At 40.5% G+C, this 21,934-nt stretch overlaps 1 protein-coding gene across 1 annotated transcript in view; it reads right to left on the bottom strand.

The window, feature by feature from the left end:
• The window catches only part of VEPH1 (ventricular zone expressed PH domain containing 1), a 218,885-nt gene that overhangs the window by 102,637 nt on the left and 94,314 nt on the right, over positions 1 to 21,934 (bottom strand). The window contains exon 7 of the mRNA XM_008706749.2: positions 247 to 456. Coding sequence (XP_008704971.2) covers positions 247 to 456 — 210 coding nt within the window. The remainder of the gene's footprint in view (positions 1 to 246; positions 457 to 21,934) is intronic.

Here is a 21,934-nt window from a genome sequence, read left to right as displayed (position 1 = left end):
GGGGGTGGTGGGATAGGCTGGTGATGGGTAGTAAGGAGGGCACGTATTACATGGTGCACTGGGTGTTATACACAACTAATGAATCATCGAACTTTACATCAGAAACCAGGGATGTACTGTATGGTGACTAACATAACGTAACAAAAAAAATTAAAAAAAAAAAACCCACCCCATAACAGTGTGATAACAAAATTAACAGCAAACATGAAGTGCATACTTTAAAAACCAGCCAAGCAAAATTTATACCTGTTAAATCTAATGTCTTTTCTTTCTTCCTTAGAAAATTGGCCCAAACTATATCTTCTGATGGAGTTAGGAGTACTGTTCCCAGCATTTATTTTGTCTTCAAAAGCCTGTATTTTAACTTGCAGCTTTTCATGGTCTTCTTTTTCAGCCAAAGTGAGCTTGATTTCTTCCAGCTTCTCAGTGAATTCAACCTCAGTGCTAGTTTTTTTCCTAAAGGGATAAAAATAATTGCATTAGATGGTGGTCACATATACCCTCAGGAAAGCGTTACTCTCTGTTTAACTGCTTCTTATTCAAACCAGAAAAATTTATCTCATAAATTTTTTATTAGTCATTTAGCAAATGTTTACTGAATAACTACAATGAACATAGGTTTTTTTTTTTTTAAGATTTTATATTTAAGTAATCTCTACACCCAACATGGGACTTGAACTCACAACCCCAAGATCAAGAATTACATGCTCCACCCACTGAGCCAGGTACCCCCATTTTTTTTTTTTAAAGAAAACTGTATTTGTTCTAGTTTCTGTCATCTACATCATTTCTGTGGTAGGAAACGTGCTCATTGTAGTCACCATCACTGCCAGCCCATAACTGGGGTCTCCCATTTACCATTTTTCTGGCCTATCTCTTCTTTATTAATGCCTGCTATTCCTCCATAAATACCCTTAAACTGATTGTAGATTTACTCTATGAAAGACCATCCTATTCAACGGGTGTATGACCTAAATCTTTGGAGAACATTTCTTTGGAGCTGCTGAGGTCATCCTACTTAATGTGATGGCCTACGACTGCTATGTGGCCATTTGCAAGCCCTTGCATTATACAACCATCATGAACTGGCAGATGTGTGGCCTGCTAGTGGGAGTGGTGTGGGAGGGAGACTTTCTTCATGCAGCCACACAGATCGTCTTCAGCTTCCAATTAGCCCTAACATCACAGATCACTCTAAGTATGATCTGAACCTTTTGCTCAATCTTGCCTGCACTGATACCCACACTCTAGGGCTCTTTGTTGCAGCCAATAGTGGATTGATCTGTGTGCTAAATTTCCTTCTCTTTTTAAAAATATTTTTATTTGAGTATAGTTGACACAAAATATTACAGTAGTTTCAGGTGAACAATGGACATAGATCCTTGAAATTGTTTCTACAGCTTCTTCTGCCAGAAGTTTATAAATACTGGTGTGCGTGCCGACTTTACAGTAGGAGTTTTTGAAGAATTCAGAGACTAAAAAGCAGTTTTTATGGTTACCTACCATATTCTTATCCAGTTCTACAAAAGCATGGCTTTCACATGAAATTCATGCCAGACATTTTTTGGAAAATTGTTAAGAGTGATTTGTTTGTGCTGAAATGGATAGAATAAGAACATTTCAAATGGACTGTGTAAACTCATGGTTTTGTTAATTTTACGGCAATCAGTGTGACTCTTTTATATTATGAAAAAAGAAAAATCTTTCTGAATTTTAATATGTTGGAGGAAAGAGATTTTCCATGAATGATATAAATAGCTCTAACTATCTTTTTTTACAGCAGAATTTATAAAGCACTCTGCGAGTCATTAAAATTACCTCCTTTAAGGCAGGGGTTATATGTAGAATAACTTTGGAACCCCTCTAAAGACTCACATAGTGCCTTAGGTAGAGTAAGCGCCTACAGATAAGCTGCAGAAATAGTTCACTTGATGCTCACTAAGGTGCTGAATGATACAGAAAAGTAGTGTGTATTTATCTTCCCTTTACCTGCCTGAGCCGGCCTAGAACTACTTTAATTTTTATTAAACAATCACTATCAATATCATCTGGGATTATTAATTCTTTCTTTATAAATATAAGGGTTAATAATCCCTAGAAATCCATTCATCAAGATGGCCTAATGATTCTGTTAGCTTGTCTGTGTGTATTTACCTGGCCCTTTTTATCATTTTTTTCCTAGAGGTTGATGAAAAGGGCCTCCAGCATACAAAAGAATCCTGGCTTCTTCAAACATATGGCTATTTTCCCATAAGGGCCAAGGTAAACCTGGCATAGTACATAGGTGAGAGTGAGAAAATACAATTTCAGTTTTCCTAATGGCACTGCTTTTTAGGGAAAACCAACATGAAAGTGCTGGTGACAGTTTTTTTCAATTACATTCTACCCATTCTGGGGCCATGTGTGGGGTGGGCACTGGGAAAGGTTGGTTGGCAGCTTTCCTGGCTGGCCCAGAGAAGGGTACTGGCTTTGAGGGAGGGTTCATAGTTTTTGGGGCCCTCAGTTTTTTAAATTCCCATTAGTCCAGCCCAGGGACAGATGCAAATGGTGCCACTGGGAAAGCAAGTAGATCATCGCTTAAGTAACCAGGATATTGTTTATTGTCTAATAAGCTATTGCTGAGAAAACTTAAATACGTATTTATATAATTTTTATAGGCTTCCTATAGTTTTGCATACATAATGCAAAACTTATTATCTATACCATGCTTCACTGAAATACACATGAGTAAATTTCAAGAATCACTACATGGGAATAAAGGCTAATTATGAACATGTTTCCCTTTATGATACATGTGATACTGGCTGCCCACAAACAGATGAGAGGTTTTGACATCTTCCAGCCTGATGATTCTAAAAGCTGAACTTTTACTCCTATTACAAATGAAACAAAGATAGTACTATCACTGGATGCTATTTTACAAACCATGATGGGTATCGAGGTTAATTTTAAAAGATCCAAGGGACTTCTGGGGAAGATGGTGGAATAGAAAAATCCTAAACTCACCTTGTACCAAGGATACAACTAGGTAATACCCACATCAATGTAAATAACCCAGAAAAATGACCTGAAGATTGGCAGAATAGACTCTCCATATCTAAATGTAAAGACAAGGCCACACTGAAGAGGGTAAGAAGGGTAGAAACATGGTGGAAGCTAAATGGACCCATGGGACTGTCCACGAAGGGAGGACACCATGGGCATGAAGAGAGGAAACAGACCCTCACACCAAGCACCCCAGGCATGGGAAACCCACACAAGTAAGATGAATACCCCATAACATTTGGCTTTGGAAACCACAGAGGACTAATTTTGTGAGTTCTTACAATTGGGACTTAACGCCTGGAACTTTAAAAATCAGCGCTCCACTCTGGAAGAGCCAGAGGGCAAGAGGAAACTGAATCCCTGCCATTAAAGAGACTACACAACAAACAGCTCTGCAGAGCTACAGCCTAGAAGTAGCAGTTTGGAAAACGTTTGGGGTAGGAGAGAAGATTTACTTACTAATCTCAGAGCATGTGCTGGGAGGGGCAGACATCTTTAGGAGACTTCTCCAAGAACAAAAGAGCTGATAAGCACCATTTCCCTCCTCTGCCCCCCAGCCTAGACACATGGACATCTGTGGGAACCAGCACAGCACAAACACTCTCCCCCTAATTTGCTAACAGCATGCCCCACCCCTATGTTCTCCTGTAGACATGCCCCCTCTAGTCCTACTGCAGTTTTCTAAAGTAACTCAAGGTCTACTCCCACAACACTCCTGCATGAAACATGCTAATACCACAAGTTCCGTCCCCATATTCTCCTGCAGACCTATTCCCAGTGGGCTGGGGGCAGACATCTGGTCTGAATGCAGAACTTAGTCACCATTATGCCTTCTCAGGGGACAACACAGGGAAAGCACACTGCTGATTAGTTCTACCGGCAAATTCCTGGTCTGACTGAACTCAAGACCAAGGCAGACCCAAACTGACCCAATAACAACACAGGGTCCAAAACCTGCCAACAACAGGCAAAGAGACAGGGCTGAAAGCAAAAGTGACTCAGCCGAAATAGTGGGGCACAAACAACACACATAGGAGACACTCCTGAAGTAACAGATTCTGGTGAACAGGGGACATTGTACTGCAGGGCACTATAGGACTTCTTCTTTATAAGGCCACTACTTTCAAGAGCAGGAAATGAAGCTGACTATCCTAACACATAGAAAGAGGGGCACCTGGGTGGCTCAGTCAGTTCATCCAACTCTTGATTTTGGCTTAGGCCATTATCTCATGGGTCATGGGATCAAGCCCCACGTTGGGCTCCATGCTCAGCTGGAAGTCTGCTTGAAAGATTCTCACCCTCTGCCCATTCCCTTTCTCTTTCATAAAGAAATCTTAAAAAATAAAATAAAAAAGAGCACAGAGTTAGACAAAATGAGGAGACAGGTAAATATGTTCCCAATGAAGAACGGGACAAAGTGACAGCAAGAGAGCTAAATGAAACAGAGATGAGTAATATGCCTGATAGAGAATTTGAAGTAATGATCATAAAGAAAGAAAACAGTAGAGGACTTCAGTGAAATTCTTAACAAAGAGATAGGAAAACATAAGAAAGAGCCAATCAGAGATGAAGAACTCAATAACTGAAAGTAAAAATACACTAGAGAGGATAAATAGTAGACTAGAAGAAGCAGAAGAACAGATCAGCAACCTGGAGGACAGAGTAATAGAAAGAAATCAAGCTGAAGAAGAGAGGGGAGAAATAATAAGAATAAGAATAATAAATGAAAAAAGACTTAGAAAACTCTGGAACACCATCAAGCATAGTAACATTTACATTATAGGGATACCAGAAGGAGAAGAGAAAGAAAATGGGGCAGAAATTTTATTTGAAGAAATAATAGCCAAAAATTTCCCAATCTGGGGAAGGAAACAGAAATCCAGAACAAGTAGGCACAGAGAACTCCCAACAAAATCAACCCAAGGAGTTCCACACAAAGACACATAGTAATTTAAATGGAAAAAAGTAGTGATAAAGAGAATTTTAAAAGCAACAAGAGGAAAGAAAACACTACAAACAAGGAAAACTCTATAAGGCTATCAGCAGATTTTTTCTTTTTTAAGATTTTATTTATTTATTTGACAGAGAGAGACAGCAAGAGAGGGAACACAAGCAGGGGGAGTGGGAGAGGGAGAAGCAGGCTTCCAGCTGAGCAGGGAGCCTGATGCGGGGCTCAATCCCAGGACCCTGGGATCATGAACTGAGCTGAAGGCAGATGCTTAATGACTGAGCCACCCAGGCGCCCCTATCAGCAGATTTTCCAACAAAACTTTGAGGGCTGGAAGAAAGTGGCATAATATATTCAAAGTGCTGAAAGGAAAAAAATCTGCAACGGAGAATATTCTTCTATCCAGCAAAGCTATCATTCAGACTAGAAGAAGGCATGTGTTGTGATGAGCACTGGGTGTTATACTCAACTAATGAATTGTTGAACACTATTATGTTGTACTATATACTGGCTAACTGAACATAATTAAAAAGAAGAAGAAGAAGAAGAAGAAGAAGAAGAAGAAGAAGAAGAAGAAGAAGAAGAAGAATGAGAGATAAAGAGTTTCCCAAAGAAAAGTTAAAGGAATTTATGACCACTAAACCAGCCTGACAAGAAATGTTAAAGGGGATTCTTTGCATGGAAAGGAAAAGACATAAGTAGGAGTAAGAAAAATAGGAAGCACAAAAGCAGTAAAATTCATTTTGTCTATAAAAATCAGTCAAGCAACTCACAAAATAAAATGGTGTAAAATTAGACACTGTATACCTGAAACGTGCGGATAGAGGAGTAAAAATTGAGTTCAAACTTGTAGGGCCATCAACTTAATATAGACTGCTATATGCATAAGATGGTATATACAAACCCAATGATAACCACAAATCAAAAATCAGTAACATATAATCAAAAATCAGTAACATATATGCAAAAAAAAGAGCAAGGAATCCTAGTGTATTACTGAAGAAACTACAAAAACAACCATAGAACAAGTAACAAAATGACAATAAGTACATTCCTATCAATAATTACTTTAAATATAAATGGACTAAACACCCCAATCAAAAGACATAGAATGATGGAGTGGATAAAGAAATAAGACCCATCTATATGCTGCCTACAAGAAGAGACTTAGTTCACATGTAAAGACATATGCAGATTGAATGAAAAAGCATTTATCATGCAAATAGAAGTTGAAACAAAGCTAGAGTAACAATACTTACATAAAATAGACCTTAAAACAAAGACTATAACAAGAGGCAAAAAGCACACTATATAATCATAGGGAACAGTTCAACAAGAAGATGTAACACTTGTAAATATTTATGCACCTAACATGGGAGCACCCAAATACAAAAAAAAAAAAAAAGCAGCTAATAACAAACATAAAAGATGTCATTGATAGTAATACGATAATAACAAGGGACTTTAACACTCCACATACGTCAATGGACAGGTCATCCAATAGAAAATCAACAAGGAAACAGTGGCTTTGAATGACACGTTGCACCAGATGGATCTAGCAGATATATTCAGAACATTGCATCCTGAAGCAGCAGAATACACATTCTTTTCAAGTGCACAGGGAACGGCCTCCAGAATAGATCATATATTAGGCTACAAAAGAAGCCTCAACAAATTCAAAAAGATTGAAGTCATACCATGTATCTTTTCTGACCACAACACTATGGAACTAGAAATCAATGGTAAGAAAAATCTGGAAAAACACAAATACATGGAGGTTAAATAACATGTTCCTAAACAATGAATGGGTCAAACAAGAATTCAACAAGAAAATTAAAAAAAAAAAAATATATATATATATATAGAGAGAGAGAGAGAGAGAGAGAAAGAGAGAGACAGAGAGACAGAGAGACAGAGAGAAAAGAAAATGAAAACACAATCGTCCAAAATCTTTGGGATGCAGCAAAAGCTGTTCCAAGAAGAAAGTTTATAGCAATACAGGCCTACCTCAAGAAGCAAGAAAAATCTCAAATGAACAGCTAAAGCTTACATCTGAAAGAGTTAGGAAAGAAGAACAAACAAAACCCAAAACTAGTAGAAGGAAGGAAAGGATAAGGATTAGAGTAGAAATAAATGAAATACAAACTGAAAAAAGAAGAAAAAAGCAATAGAACAGATCAATGAAACCAGGACTGGTTCTTTGAAAGGACCAACAAAATTAATAAACCTTTAGCCAGACTCATAAAGAGAGAGAAAGAGAGAAATGGGGAGAGAGAGAGAGAGACAACTACAATCAAAATGAAAGAGGAGAAATAACAAGTGATACCGCAAAAATCCAAAGGATTGTAAGAGTATACTATGAAAACTTTATGCCAACAAATTGGACAACCTAGAAAAAATAGATAAATTCCTAGAAACATAAAGTCTTCCAAAACTGAGCCAGGGAGAAATAGAAAATGTGAGCAGTTCCATTACTAGCAATGAAATTGAATTAGTAATCAAAGAACTCCCAACAAATAAAAGTCCAGGAGCAGAGAGCTTCAAAGGTAGTTCTACCAAACATTTGAAGAGAGTTAATACCTATTCTTCTCAAACTATTCCAGAAAAACAGAAAAGCAAGGAAAGTTTCCAAATTCAATCTATGATGCCAGCATTACCCTGATTCCAAAACCAGATAAAGACACTACAAAAAAAGAGAACAACAATTATCTCTGATGAATACAAAAGTAAAAATCCTCAACAAAATACTAGGAAGCTGAATCCAATAATATATTAATAAAATCATGCACCATGATCAAATGGTATTTATTCATGGGATGCAAGGGTGGTTCAATATTCAGAAATCAATCAATGTGATACTCACATCATCATGAGAAAGAATAAAAACTATACAATTATTTAAATAGATACAGAAAAGACATTTGACAAAATATAACAACTGTGCATGATAAAAACCCTTCACAAAGTAGGTTTAGAGGGAATATACCTCAACATAATAGAGGCCATATATGAAAAAACCACAGCAAACATCACACTCAATGGTAAAACACTGAGAGCTTTTCCCCTAGGATCAGGAATAAGACAAGGATGGTCCACTCCCATTACTTTTATTCAACATAGTACTGGAAGTTCCAGCCACAGCAATCAGACAAGAAAAAGAAATAAAAGGTATCCAAATTGGTAAAGAAGAAGTAAAGCATTCACCATTTGCAGATGACATGATACTATATATAAAAAAGTCTAACAATGCCATCAAAAAAACCCTATTAGTACTGATAAATGAATTCAATAAAGTCATAGGATACAAAATCAATATACAGAAATCAGTTGCTTTTCTATACAACAATAATGAAGTAGAAGAAAGAGCAAGTAAGAAAACAATCCCATTTACAATTACACAAAACAATATAATATGTAGGAATAAACTAAGCCAAGAAGGTGAAAGACCTGTACGCTGAAAACTATGAAACACTGATGAAGCAAATTGAAGATGACAAAAATAAATGGAAAGATATTCCATACTCATGGATTGGAAGAATAAATATTGTTAAGATATCCATACTACCCAAAGCAATCTACAGATTTAATGCCATCACTACCAAAATATCAATAGCATTTTTCACAGAACTAGAACAAATAATCCTAAAATTGGTATGGAACCACAAAAGACCTGGAGCAGTCGAAGCAATCTTGAAAAATAACAAAACTGGTGGTATCACAATCCCAGTTTTCAAGATATACAGCAAAGCTGTAGTAATCAAAACGGCATGATATTGATGCAAAAATAGATAGATAGATCAAAGGAACAGAATAGAGCCCAGAAGGAAACCCACAATTATATGGTCAATTAATCTTTGACAGAGGAGGAAGAAGATGCAATAGGAAAGTCTCTTGAACAAACTGGACAGCCACATGCAAAAGAATGAATCTGGACCACTTTCTCACATCATACACAATAAACTCAAAATGAATTAAAGACTTAAACATGAGACCTAAAACCATAAAAGCCCTAGAAGATAGCACAGGCAGTATTTTCTCTCATATCAGCCATAGCAATATTTTTCTAGATGGGTCTCCTCAGGCAAGAGAAACAAAAACAAAAATAAACTATTGGGACTACATCAAAATAAAAAGCTGCTGCACAGCCAAAGAAACAATCAACAAAACTAAAAGGCAACCTGCTGAACTGGAGAAGATATTTATAAATGACATATCCAGTAAAGGGTTAGTATCCAAAACATATAAAGAACTTGTACAACTCAACACCCCAAAACCAAATACTCCAATAAAAAATAGGCAGAAGACATGAGCAGACATTTCTCCAAAGGCACTGGCGCCTCACGGGCATGTGGTAGAACTCAGGAGGGTTCGGGCAGGGCACAGGGAGTAGGCACAGAGAGTGTCTGAGTTCATTTATTCCACAAACACTTCAGGTACCTGTGTGTGTCAAGCACTGTGCCAGATACAAGAAAACAAAGATAAACAGTACAGGTCCCTGCCCACGGAGCAGCAGGGATTTACCCCAGAATAGGATTGCCAGATTTAACAAATAGAGGTACAGGACACCTAGTTGAATTTCAGATCAAGAACAAATAATTTTTTAGTATAATCAGTATAGTATAATACACTTTTATTATTATACTAATAATAGAATATATCCCACTGGGGGTATACTTATACTAAAAAAATTATTTGTTGTTGATCCGAAATTCAAATTTTGGTGAGTATCCTGTATTTTATCAGGCAACCCTACCTTAAAGGCACCTACCTGACTTGCCCCTCTTAGGGTCAGTGGATGTGTAGGGATAACCCATAACTTTTCTCTTGCCCGAAGTCCCCTCTGAGGGATGTTACAAGGCAATCTGAGAATTAAAGAAGACATTCTTCCAGCTACTAGAGGTCTGACTCACTCAGTCCATGGCTTCATAGCCAACACCCAGTAACTAGAGACAGGAGCAGGGAAAGGGAACTGAGTGTCCTCTCCTAAAGTCTGATGCCATGGCATTCTCCAGGGGACATTATTTCCCTCCAGGATATGGAATATTGGTCTGCCTGTGTCTAGACCACTGATGTGTTCTCTATATATTAATATAAGACAGGGCTGATGAAGTTTCCAAAGGAATAATAATAATAATGATAATAATATAAATGCTATAAATTATAATAATAATACTAATAATAGAATCTAACATCTGTTGAGCAGTGTGTTATCTGTTAGGAGCAGTGCTTCACACCGATTCTGTCATCTCATCTTTGCAACAACACTATGAGTTAAGCACAGTTGTCTTCCCTATTATATAGATAGGGAAATTGATATAAAGAGTACAAAAAATAAAATAAAGATCTCTGTAAGTAGAAAATATATATATATATTTTTTAAAAAGCCAGAAACTGATCCAATAAAATTATCCAGGAAGACTTATTATAATCATATGAAATTTGAAGTTTTTTGGAAGAAAATGTAACCCAGAGCTTTATGTAGGAAGAAAAAAAAAACTAGTGAATTTGTGAGAAAGTCTTCCTCTAAAAAGTCATGTTTTCATATTTAAAAATCTGCATAATGCTCAATATCTGATATATGCATATTGGGTAATTTTTAAGTTTTAATAATTCCAGCTATAGAAATTTCTGAAATAAAGTTCAAAAACTTGAAGTGAGTAATATTCTATTATATATATATGTATTTATATCTTCTCTATCTACTCATTTATGGATGGGTACTTGGGCTGCTTCCATAATTTGGTTATTATAAATAATGCTGCAATAAACATAGGGGTGCACGTATCTTTGGATCCATGTTTTCTTAATCTTTGGGCAAATACCCAATAGTGAAACTACTGGATCACATGGTGGTTTTGTTTTTAATTTTTTGAGGAAACTCCAAACTATTTTCTACAGTGGCTGCACCAGTTTGCATTCCTACAACAGTACACAAGGGTTCCTTTTCTACCCCCTCTTTGCCTATAGGGGGTAAAGGGTGTCATTTGGTAAAAATCAAATGTAGGGAAGCAGGGAGTAAGAGAAGGAGTAAAATGAGGGATTTACCAAAAGCCAAATAAGAAGAGTGAAGAAATGACAATAAAATATCCGGGCCAGAGAAGTGATCTCTACATATGAGGTTGATGAGTATTACTGATAAGCAGAATTCTCACCACAAAGACTTTCTCTTAAATGACACAATCTTCCTTGTTCTTATGATTTGGAGACTTGTTAACACGGAAGTCAGGGGACAGGGGTGGTAATGAAGAGTCACCAAGGCAGCTAGAGCCTCAAGATGGACCAAAGAGAACTTTCTGTCACTGGTTATTGATCCACCTGGGTTTTGTTGCAGAATTTTGCTGACAGGGAGTTAGGACACATTTTGGTTCCACGTTTAGGTTGGAAGGTCAGGAAATGGTAGAGAGAAGTTTGAGTTTATAATAAACACTCATGTTCCTTCTCTTCTCCTAGTTTTTAAATTTGGTCTAAAAAGACAGGAGATTTGAATTTCCCTGGTGGCTAATGATTTTGAACATTTTTTCATGTGTCTGTTAGCCATTTCTATGTCTTCATTGGAAAACTGCCTGTTCATACCTTCTGCCCATTTTTTGATTTGATTATTTGTTTCTCATGTATTGAGTTTGAGAAGTTCTTTATGGATCTTGGATACCAGCCTTTTATCTGTAGTGTCATTTGCAAGTATCTTCTCCCATTCCGTGGGCTGCCTCTTAGTTTTTTTTGTTTTTGTTTTTGTTTTTGTTTTTTTTAAGATTATTTATTTATTTGACAGAGAGACAGCCAGCCAGATACGGAACACAAGTAGGGGGAGTGGAAGAGGAAGAAGCAGGCTCCCAGCGGAGGAGCCCGATGTGGGGCTCGATCCCATAACACCAGGATCACGCCCGGAGCCGAAGGCAGACGTTTAACGACTCTGCTACCCAGGCACCCCTGCCTCTTAGTTTTTTTGACTGTTTCCTTTGCTATGCAGAAGGTTTCTATCTTGATGAAGTCCCACAAGTTCATTTTTTCTTTTGTTTCTCCTGCCTTTGGAGAGACCACCTTACGCCAGTTAGAATGGCAAAAATGGACAGGGCAAGAAACAACAAATGTTCGAGAGGATGTGGAGAAAGGGGAACCCTCTTACACTGTTGGTGGGAATGCAAGTTAGTACAGCCACTTTCGAAAACAGTGTGGAGGTCCCTCAAAAAGTTAAAATAGAGCTATCCTATGACCCAGCAATTCCACTACTGGGTATTTACCCCAAAGATACAGATGTAGTGAAGAGAAGGGCCATATGCACCCCAATGTTCATAGCAGCATTATCCACAATAGCTAAATTGTGGAAAGAGCCGAGATGCCCTTCAACAGATGACTGGATTAGGAAGATGTGGTCCATATATACAATGGAATATTACTCAGCCATCAGAAAGAATGATTACCCAACATTTGCAGCAACATGGACGGGACTGGAGGAGATTATGTTAAGTGAAATAAGCCAAGCAGAGAAAGACAACTATCATTATGGTTTCACTCATCTATGGAACATAAGAAATAGGAAGATTGGTAGGAGAAGGAAGGGAAGAATGAAGGGGGTGTAAACAGAAGGGGGAATGAACCACCAGAGACTATGGACTCTGGGAAACAAACTGAGGGCTTAGGGGGTGGGGGGATTGGGATAGGCCAGTGATGGGTATTAAGGAAGGCACGTATTGCATGGAGCACTAGGCGTTATATGCAAACAATGAATCATGGAACACTACATCAAAAACTAAGGATGTACTGTATGGTCACTAACATATCATAATAAAAAACTAAAAAAATATATAAATAAAAAAATAAAAAATAAAAAGACAGGAGAGCATTTGTTCAGAGCCAAAATGTTTTCTGGAGATAAACTCTCTTTTCCTTGGAGAGCAAGGACATGCCTCACAAATGCAGAAGCACTGGTGGAGACATTGGTCCTGTGTGTGTTTACTTGTGGGGGGTAGGGGTGGGGGCCGGTGGGCTGGGCTCATGCAGGGGGTTGGTATTTCTCTTCCATTTGTCACTTTTAACTCCAGAGGCAATTTTGCAGAAATCTTTGTCAGCGTTCTATAATCTCCTAAATATTAATTTGGCTTTAACTCAACACGCCACATTTAAGAGGCTCAGATGATTTCCAGTCTGAACAGTTTCTGGTCTTGTTGCCAAAGTAAAGTTTTTAAAAGTACCTCTAGGGATGCTCAGGGGGAGGCTTAATTACCTCCCTCTTGTGTGAGCAGGACTCCCCTCAGAAACAAATTAGCCCTTGGGCAGCTAGCTCACTGCTCTCACTAAGCCTGAAGATGAGACTACGAAGCTGGCAGGGGTGGAGAGACTGGCAGCCTCTCTTCCCGGCTCCTTAAGTAAAAAAAAATAATAACATTAAAGTTTGACGATCTTGGCTTATGATCCCCTGTCCAGAATGTGTACTCCTGCAAAAGCGTGTTAGGAGAGAAGTAGGAGAACATGATGGATCAAATCCACATTGGAGTCCTAAATTCTTAAGATGCTATGTTCCTTCCTCTTCAGAATTTCTTGGCTCCTCAGTCATCATCAGAATGACAGTGGATCCCCCAGCCCCACAATGCTGTCATCTGTTTTGGGACTGTAATAAGTAAATAGTGCTGGGACAGCCACACTCAAATACTAAGGGAAAGGACAATGAGAAGTCTGGGTCTTGGTGCTCTAGTCTGCCTCTGACCTGCTTCCTGGGCAAGAGCAGGGACCAGTAGCTGCCCAGTTGTATGGGGACCAGTCATGCCACTGGAACAACTTTGCCTAAAATCAAACGACTCTATGAGTTATTTCATTCACACAAGATTTTTTTTAAAGGGTTCTCAAAAAGAGATGGTTGTGGGGACCTGAACCGAACATAACCGTACAGGGAAGGTCTGTGACTCCAATTTCCTGTTTATTCATGATGTGGTAAATCTCTTTATAAATCTAAGCCTCGTTTTTGTCATATAAAAATGGGATTAATGATTGAGCATCATCAGATTGCTGAAAGCATCGTGTAATAGATTTGACAGTGTACCCCATACAGAATGGGCATGAAAAGTCAAATGGTAAAGCCGTGGGTGGCTGCTGCCCCATGCGGACACGTGACACCAAAAGAAGGCAGCTTGTGTAGGCGATAGCAAACCTGGAAGATGAGCTTCTCTTGCTCAGAGCCTGGGGGACTATACGATGCTCTCGCCCCCGCAGCATCCTCAAGAGTGTGGATAGTGACCCTTGATACCAGCATGCACAAATAGTTCGTTAAAAACAACAACAACAACTCTGTACTGTAAGCATAAATTCTGAGCAATTGTAAATAAAAAGAATTCCCTGCAATCAGAATAAAAGTTAAAAGCCCTGATACGAGGAAGTGACCGCTCTAACACAGATGCTCAGTCATTTGCTTGCTTTCATTCAGCCGGCATGAGAGAGAACGGGATATGGAGAAAGGACGAGCAAAAAGTGCAAAGCCCCGGCCCTCAAAGTGCACTCACGCGGCCAGCAGTATCAGTATCACCTTGCAAGTTGTGGAGAGGCAGAAGTTCAAGATCCACCCCGGACCGACCAAATCAGAATGTGCATTTTAACGCAATCCCCAAGTGCCCCCCTGGCACATTCAAGTTTGAGAAGCACATGGCTCAGACCATGGAAGAACGGAATCTGAATCAGACCAGGCCCCCGGCATTCCCCTTGAAAAGGCTGCGACGGGTTTCACTGATTCTGCAGTGAGGTGAGACAATCCGTGCATTACTTGGAGTTGGCGCGTGGTAAACTGTGTGTGCTCCCCATCTCGTAGCTTTGTCATCCGCAAGCCACTGGAGGTCTTTATCGACTCCGAGGTAAAGTCACCTTGTCAGTTTTGCCATTGACCGGTGGTCCAGATGTGCCCCGAGTCTTTACTTAGGATTCCTGAGACGCGAGTGGGCAGGCCAGGTGAGCAGCAGCCTTAACAGAAGGCTGCTGGATCGCAGCAGATTGTCACCTGGATGTGGCACAAGTTGCAAAAGCGCTTTGTAAACTATCAAGGAGTATGAAGATGTAAAGTAGTGATGTCATTAGAAAAGCGCTTGGTAAACTATCGAGGAGTATGAAGATGTAAAGTAGTGATGTCATTAGGACAGAGTGCGGAGACGAACCACGAGAGACTATGGACTCTGGGAAACAAACTGAGGGTGTCAGAGGGGAGGGGCTGGGGGATGGGCTAGCCCAGGGAAGGGTAGTAAGGAGGGCACGTATTACACGGAGCACTGGGTGTTACACGCAACAATGAATCATGGAACACTACATCAAAAACTAAGGATGTACTGTATGGTGACTGACATAATAAAAAAATTTTTTAAAAAAGAACACTTTAAATCAGGGGTAAGAACTATAAAAACAACATGCTCCTCTTTTTCCAGGCTAATATTACTGTCTGGGGACGTGAGTGGGGAGTGGGGTTAGTGAGGGTACCCACCACGAAAATGCAATCACGGGGCCTGGAGAGGAAAAAAGTGGAGACACTGTCCCTTGCCAGCTTTTGACGCTGGAAGGACAGAAAAATGGCTAAGTTTTCCTTTTTGGTACACCCTCTCATAGTTTCCACCTCAAGTATGATCTCTTACCTCATTTTTAATTGGTTGACACATAGAGCTACCTAGAAATGGGGAGATATAGTCAGTCAAAACACACCAATGACTGAGCGGGGGATACAACACTACATAAAATGCTGTAGTTCACTCCCTGTCAGCCCAGAAGTCAGCATTTGCCTGTAGCAAGTCTAGCCAACAGCCTTCAGCCTAATATAAAGCCTACCTTCTGCCTGATGGTGAACCTGAACACCATCAACGACTGCTTCTCCCACAACAGCTGCTCTCAGTCACGGCCGAAGTGTTGTGGTCATTCTCTCTCGTTTATTAAATCTCTTTCTTTAGGTCCCAAAGGAACATTTGGAGAGCAAAATATTAGTTACTAAAGAGCGTTCTGAGCTTTGCCTGGGTTCAGCAGCGTTGAGGATCTAGTGCAATGCTTCTCAATCTACGGGTGGTACAGAACCAGCTGTTTGATTTTTTTTAATTTTCGTATGTCACAGACCAATATTTTTGTGAAATACAATAAAAATAAATTACCAGAGAAATAAAATGAATAGAACAAAGACAAGAGTATAAGCCCACTGATCACTCATCTGATGTTGCAGCCATGTCAAATTGCTATAAGAGTTCTAAACTCTTATTTTCACAATCCCTATAATAACCTTGTCACAGGCCAGTAAGAAATAGTTTGCAGACTGGTGTTGGTTCACGAGCTATGCTTTCAGTAGCTCTGGTATAATGGACATGCTAAGTGAAAGCACCTACTAGCATGCCCACCTGGAACAGAGTACTAATACTTAATACTTACTGAGGGCTTTCTATGCACGAGCTACTCACCGTTCAAGTTCGCTACATGTATTACTTCTTACATCAGCCAGCGGGGCAAGTCCTGTTACTATCCCCATTTACAAACGGAGAGGCTTAGGCACAGAGAAGTTCAGTTACGTACTGAAGGTCGACAAGTAAACCCAGCATGAAGTGCCTGCCTCCAGAGCACACCCACGTCACATCGCTTTCCGACTGCCTCTCTTTAGGTGTTTGGTTCAGGTTGCATCTGAATCTACCCCAGGAATAAGTAATACAGATAATGGCGTTGGTGATAATGCAGTGAACTACAAGAATCATTGTACCCTCATATCTCTGAGTAACATCCTAGGGGAACAGACACCAATAGAGTTGACATATATCATTGAACAACCGTTCACAGGGATCTGAAAAATGAATTTTGGCATCCTCTTTAACCAAAACTGAAAAGGTGTTCAAAACTCAGGAAATGTCATGCAAATAGCAAACTCAGAGCTCAATTATGGTTGATTCCAAAAAGGAACCGGGGAGTGTTACCTCTCCTGCAAGAGGCTATAAAGGGTCAAGTCCCTCTCACCTCTTCTTCCACAAGCGCACCTCTTCCTTTTCTCCAGGATAAAGCTTTGGTGTTTCCTGTCTTGTTTCCAATAGGAAGCCAAGCCATAGGATCTTGATGAAAAGCTCTTTTCTTTTTTGGTGTGTCTTGGGTTTTTAAACACTTCTGTGTTACAGGCCGGGAGCCTGGATCCCCTGGCTAAGCTGCAATTGCACGGCTCACGCTCCTTGGCAGGGCTGCCCTATCTCCCACCTCCACTGCTCTTTGTCCACACTCGCAGAGCCAGCCCCTCTGGGGTCTCACACTCCCTGGGCTTGCTTCATTGTCTCGGAAGCTGATGATGATGTCTCCCACCTACATCTCTTGCTGATAAACGAATTCCTGAAATACCTTTACAGACCTTCACATCACCATAAATGCTGCTTTAAGGAAGGACAAATGGTGGAGTAAATGAACAACACATGGAGCATAAATGGTACCACATGTCAGACTTCATCTCCTTAGTAAGAAGAGGGGAAAAAACCCAAAGCCCGCCCTTCCTTATGCATGGAGTGACAACAGCCACAGCTACTGCCACAAATAGCTGTTACAATTCACTTTCTAAACAATGACCAGCGTAGAACTCTCTAGATTGAAAAGATATACTTGTTTTTTATTAAAACTCTGGTTACCTTGGTAGGGCAAAATTACATACAGCTTTTCCTAAGCAGGGGGCCATGCTGACCAGAATATCACATGTTTTTAATTATGATCCTGAACCTCCTCATATTCCCTGAGCCAACAGTTGCTCTCAAAGAATCAATTTCTCTTTGTATAAACATGTCTTGCCTAAAAGAAGTGGGAACTCTTATAAGCATTTTAAGACTCTATTTTCCTTCCACAGAGCACAGGCTGTGAATATTAGCTCTCTCAAGTTTGGGGGAGACAAGAGGGGCCCACAGAAAGATAGTTCACACTTCAGGGCAGGACTGTGGGTACAGAGGAGTGGAATGGCAGTATGAACTGTGGTGGCTCAGAGGAGAGAAGGTCACAGTGGGCAGGGATGGATGGGGAACACCTCTTTGGGAAGTGGTACCAAAATGGAGTCTTAGAGGAGGGAAGCTTTCAAAGGGAAAAGAGGGAAGAAGAGGGCATTTTAGAAGATAATGATAAAGGTTAGGGAGGTAACGCTTTGGGGAGGAATGGGCAAAAGTCACCCTTGACATTCCTTTAACATTCTTTGAATTATCCGTGAAGTACTGTGAGCACTGTAAAAGCTACTGGACTAGACCAAAGGAAGAAATGACAGGAAATTCTAGGAGCCGATGTCTGGGCATTTGCACTATTGCCCCTACAAGAACTACCATGGATGTAGAGGGGAGTAAGGATAGATAGAGAATGCTCCTTTATTCTCACCTTCCCACAAGGTTTACTTCACTACACTTTAATGTGAAGGCCCTGTAGTCTTAATACATACTGAAAGACTTGATTGTTGTCAGGATTAAACAATATAATGTAGTCGAAAGCGCTTGGCACAAAATCTATCATGTGGTAGGAGCTAGTTAAAGGCATGGTCAGACCTACAGGCAACAGCCTGTCTTGCAAAGTCGTAAAGAACTTGGCCCCCTGCAATTTCTGTTGTGGACCCAGGAAAAAGCCATCACTCTCAACCTCTTGGGCTATGCCTTCAGGGACTGTGTACCACACCAGGGGTAGGTTCTGATGTGATCCCAGGGTATCAAGATGGGAACTCTGGAACACATGTGGCAAAAGGTCTCACAGTTTGGGAAGGGTCTTTGCAGGCCATGTTGCTTGGCTACACATTAGGGCCATATGTTGACTCAGATCCCTGTTTCTCCCCTATAATCCATTTCTTTGATGTTTATTGCATGAAATTTAGGATAAACCAAAACTCTGGGGCCACTCCAAGAAGGATAGATTCCCTGGAGTCATTCCTTACGAACATCCATCTCCTTATTCTGTTTTCCCTTCATTCTCCCTGACACACTGTTGTTTTGTTGCCTACCCTCCATTGTGTCATCTCTTTCCATTTATACCAAAATCAGACTTATACCTACCCATTTTGTTTTGACCATAATTTACCTTTCATTCCCCCTCCTCTCCACCCCCAGGCTTGATTCTTAAAAACAAAGAATAAACACAAAATCTCACCACTACTGCCACCACTACCACCAAAGCAACAAAAGAACCTACCACCCACTTAACCACGCCAGAGGGTTGGGAAAGCTTTAAGCACATGCTTTGTGTTAAAACTTTTCTTATAAGCAACTTTTTTCCCCCATGACTTGATGGCTTTTGCTAGGGTTTGAAAGCTGGATTGGAGGGAATTGTAAACCCCCTGACACAGGCAACACCCCACCCAGGCCTGGGATTGGGGGCTGTGTGCGGGTGTCCTTCCTCCTTCACCTCTGTTTTCCCTAGGCCTTTTCCCAACGCCAGCCTTTCATCCTGTCTTTTCTCATTTCTCTTATTGACCCCCCCACACAACTCCTGTTTCTTTTCACAATTCCCTCAAAGTTTCCATCCCCAACTGGGGCCTGAGCCTAACCACCTACTAAGACGACCTGTGACAAACTGTCCCCAAATCTGATGGTGCCTGATTAGAGCCGTCTCCCTGGGACCACATGCCCTGGGCAAAGGGGTCTTCTAGTCGAATGACCACTTGACTGCCCAGCCAGCACACAGGAGCCCGGAGCCCACCCTCTCCTTCTGCAGATTCCCCTGGGTCCTGGCTGGCATATGGGTTAATGGTGAATGGCCGCCTAAAAGGCTACTTAGGGCTCCCACAATTCTGAAAGGTATAATCTTTTCCCTTATCTTGTCACCTTCCTTTTTAATCCATAATTGCCGTTACCTCATTTTGCTTCCCCAGAATTAGTTTCAAAATCTAAATGCTTTGCTTGGCTGTCCTGTTATTTAGCTCCTGGTGGTTTATTGTTTAGATATAAATGTTCTTTCTAAAACACAGGAACAAGAAAAGCGCAAGTGTGTTACCTGGCGCATCTAACAGAGCTCACCCAATTAACTCCGAATGACTTGGCACAAAGAAGGCTCCCGTCTGCTTCAGTTTTCACTCTCTCTAGGATGCTAATTGTTTTTCTTCTGAGAATCTTGTATTTTTGGCCTGAAGTCTAAAATCGGGCCTGCTGGGCTAAGTGTCCGATTTCTAAAGTAGATGACATCTGTTTTGAATTTTATCATCTTTAATTTTCTTTCAAACTCTCTTCACTTATTCATTTCCCCTTTAATTGTAAGGATCACACTTTGCTGGGTGCTTTAGACAAAAGTGTAGACCTTCCTTCTTTGGGGGACGCAGATTAAAATTACTGAAGCTAAGTGGTCACAATGAAAGCTATTCGGGGAAAAAGATGTTGGGAGAGAAGCCTTAGCAACCGTCCCAGAGAGGATGAGCGGCTGATACAAAAGGCTGGCTGTCCACACCAGCGTTCTGAGGTTCCCACTGAATAATTACAATCGATTAGAAGGAGATTGACAGTGAGTGTTGAACACTGGCAGAGTGAGTATTTTGAATTGAGAAAGGTTGAGGTAGTGGGGATGGTGGTGGTGGCACGTGAGGTGAGTGGTGACATTTTTATTTCTTTACATTTACGTGTAATTTTCATGTTTTAATAGTAAAATCTTATTTTTTCCTCCTATGTACATATCTCCTAAATTCTTCTTTTCATGGGGAAATTGTTTATTGCTAACTGGGTTGGGCCTACTCATTAAAGATCAATTTTCTTGTTAGAATGCCCAGGGTAACACCCTTTTGTAACATGTTTTTCCTTTATGTAAATATTTTTCACACACTTACTCTTGCAGATGCCAACCGGCCTCTTGCAACTTTGGTTTGTAGAGGCAAGAGAGAGCGTGTAGAACACGGGCCAGAACAGGTGCCTAAGCCTTCACACCTGATACACATGTCGCTCATCACTGGAAGAAGAAATAAGCAGGCTGGCTGTGCACAGAATACAAAATGGCTCCCCCAAACACCTGCTGTAGGGGCTCTAAACCAAATTTCTAAAACCACATCATCATGAAAATCGGCCAACAGTGACTTTGTGCTTGCATACAAATGACAAATCACCCCTTCATGATGCTGGCCTTGGATTCCTTGGATACCGCTGTGTTTAGGCTGTTGCTAAGCAGGTCATGGGTCTGTAAAAATACCATTTTGGACAGAGTATGTATATAGGAGTAGTTCTCAACTGTAAGTGATTTTTCTCTCTCAGGGGACATTTAGCAATGTCTGGATACATTTTTGGTTGCCACAACTGAGGGGGAGGACTGCTACCAGCATCTACTGGGTAGAGTCCAGGGATGCTGGCAAATATTCCACAAGGCACAGGTCAGCCCTATAACCAAGGATTAATGAGCCTAAATTTCAATAGTACCAAAATTAGAAACCCTAGTTTGTAGGCATTTCTATATGGAAGCAGCCAACAATAGATCCAACTATGGTGTTGAGAGCAAAAGCGCCCTTGCAAGTAGTCTTCTTTGGATGAATAGCTATTGTTGACTTTGATGACCCTATTGGCCAGATAATATTCTCTGCGTATAGTGGACTAAGAGATCGTGCCATTTGGGCTCCCCTCCTGTCCCTCTTTTCATGGTTATTAGCATCATCTTCCATGACTATGCAGTCACTCAAACTAGGTGTCTCCGGGTTTTATCCACAATCCTCCCCTTCTCCTCACCCTACCTCCCATTGGTAATCAGTTCCTCATAATTCTGTGCTCTCCTCATTATAATCATATTCCTTGACTTCTTAGGTCCTCCACTACTGGTTTAGTTCAGGCCTCCCTCACAGCTGAAAGAGCCTGTTTATTGAGGTTCCAGTGATACCATCCTGGTCACTCTCTTGCCATCCTGCTGCTCCGGCCAAATCCAGTCAGTGCTCCACATCCTTAGCCACTTCCTCATCTACCTGGTCCTTCAGTGAAGAAACATTTCTCGAGCGCCTACCTGCTAATTACTCTGCTAGGAACTGTGATCATGCCCCGGATTAAAATC

Source organism: Ursus maritimus, unplaced genomic scaffold (genome assembly GCF_017311325.1).
Source record: "Ursus maritimus isolate PB19 unplaced genomic scaffold, ASM1731132v1 scaffold_20, whole genome shotgun sequence".
Taxonomy (NCBI): Eukaryota; Metazoa; Chordata; class Mammalia; order Carnivora; family Ursidae; genus Ursus; species Ursus maritimus.
Note: the sequence above shows the minus strand (reverse complement) of the source record. Positions and strands in the feature narration are given on the sequence as shown.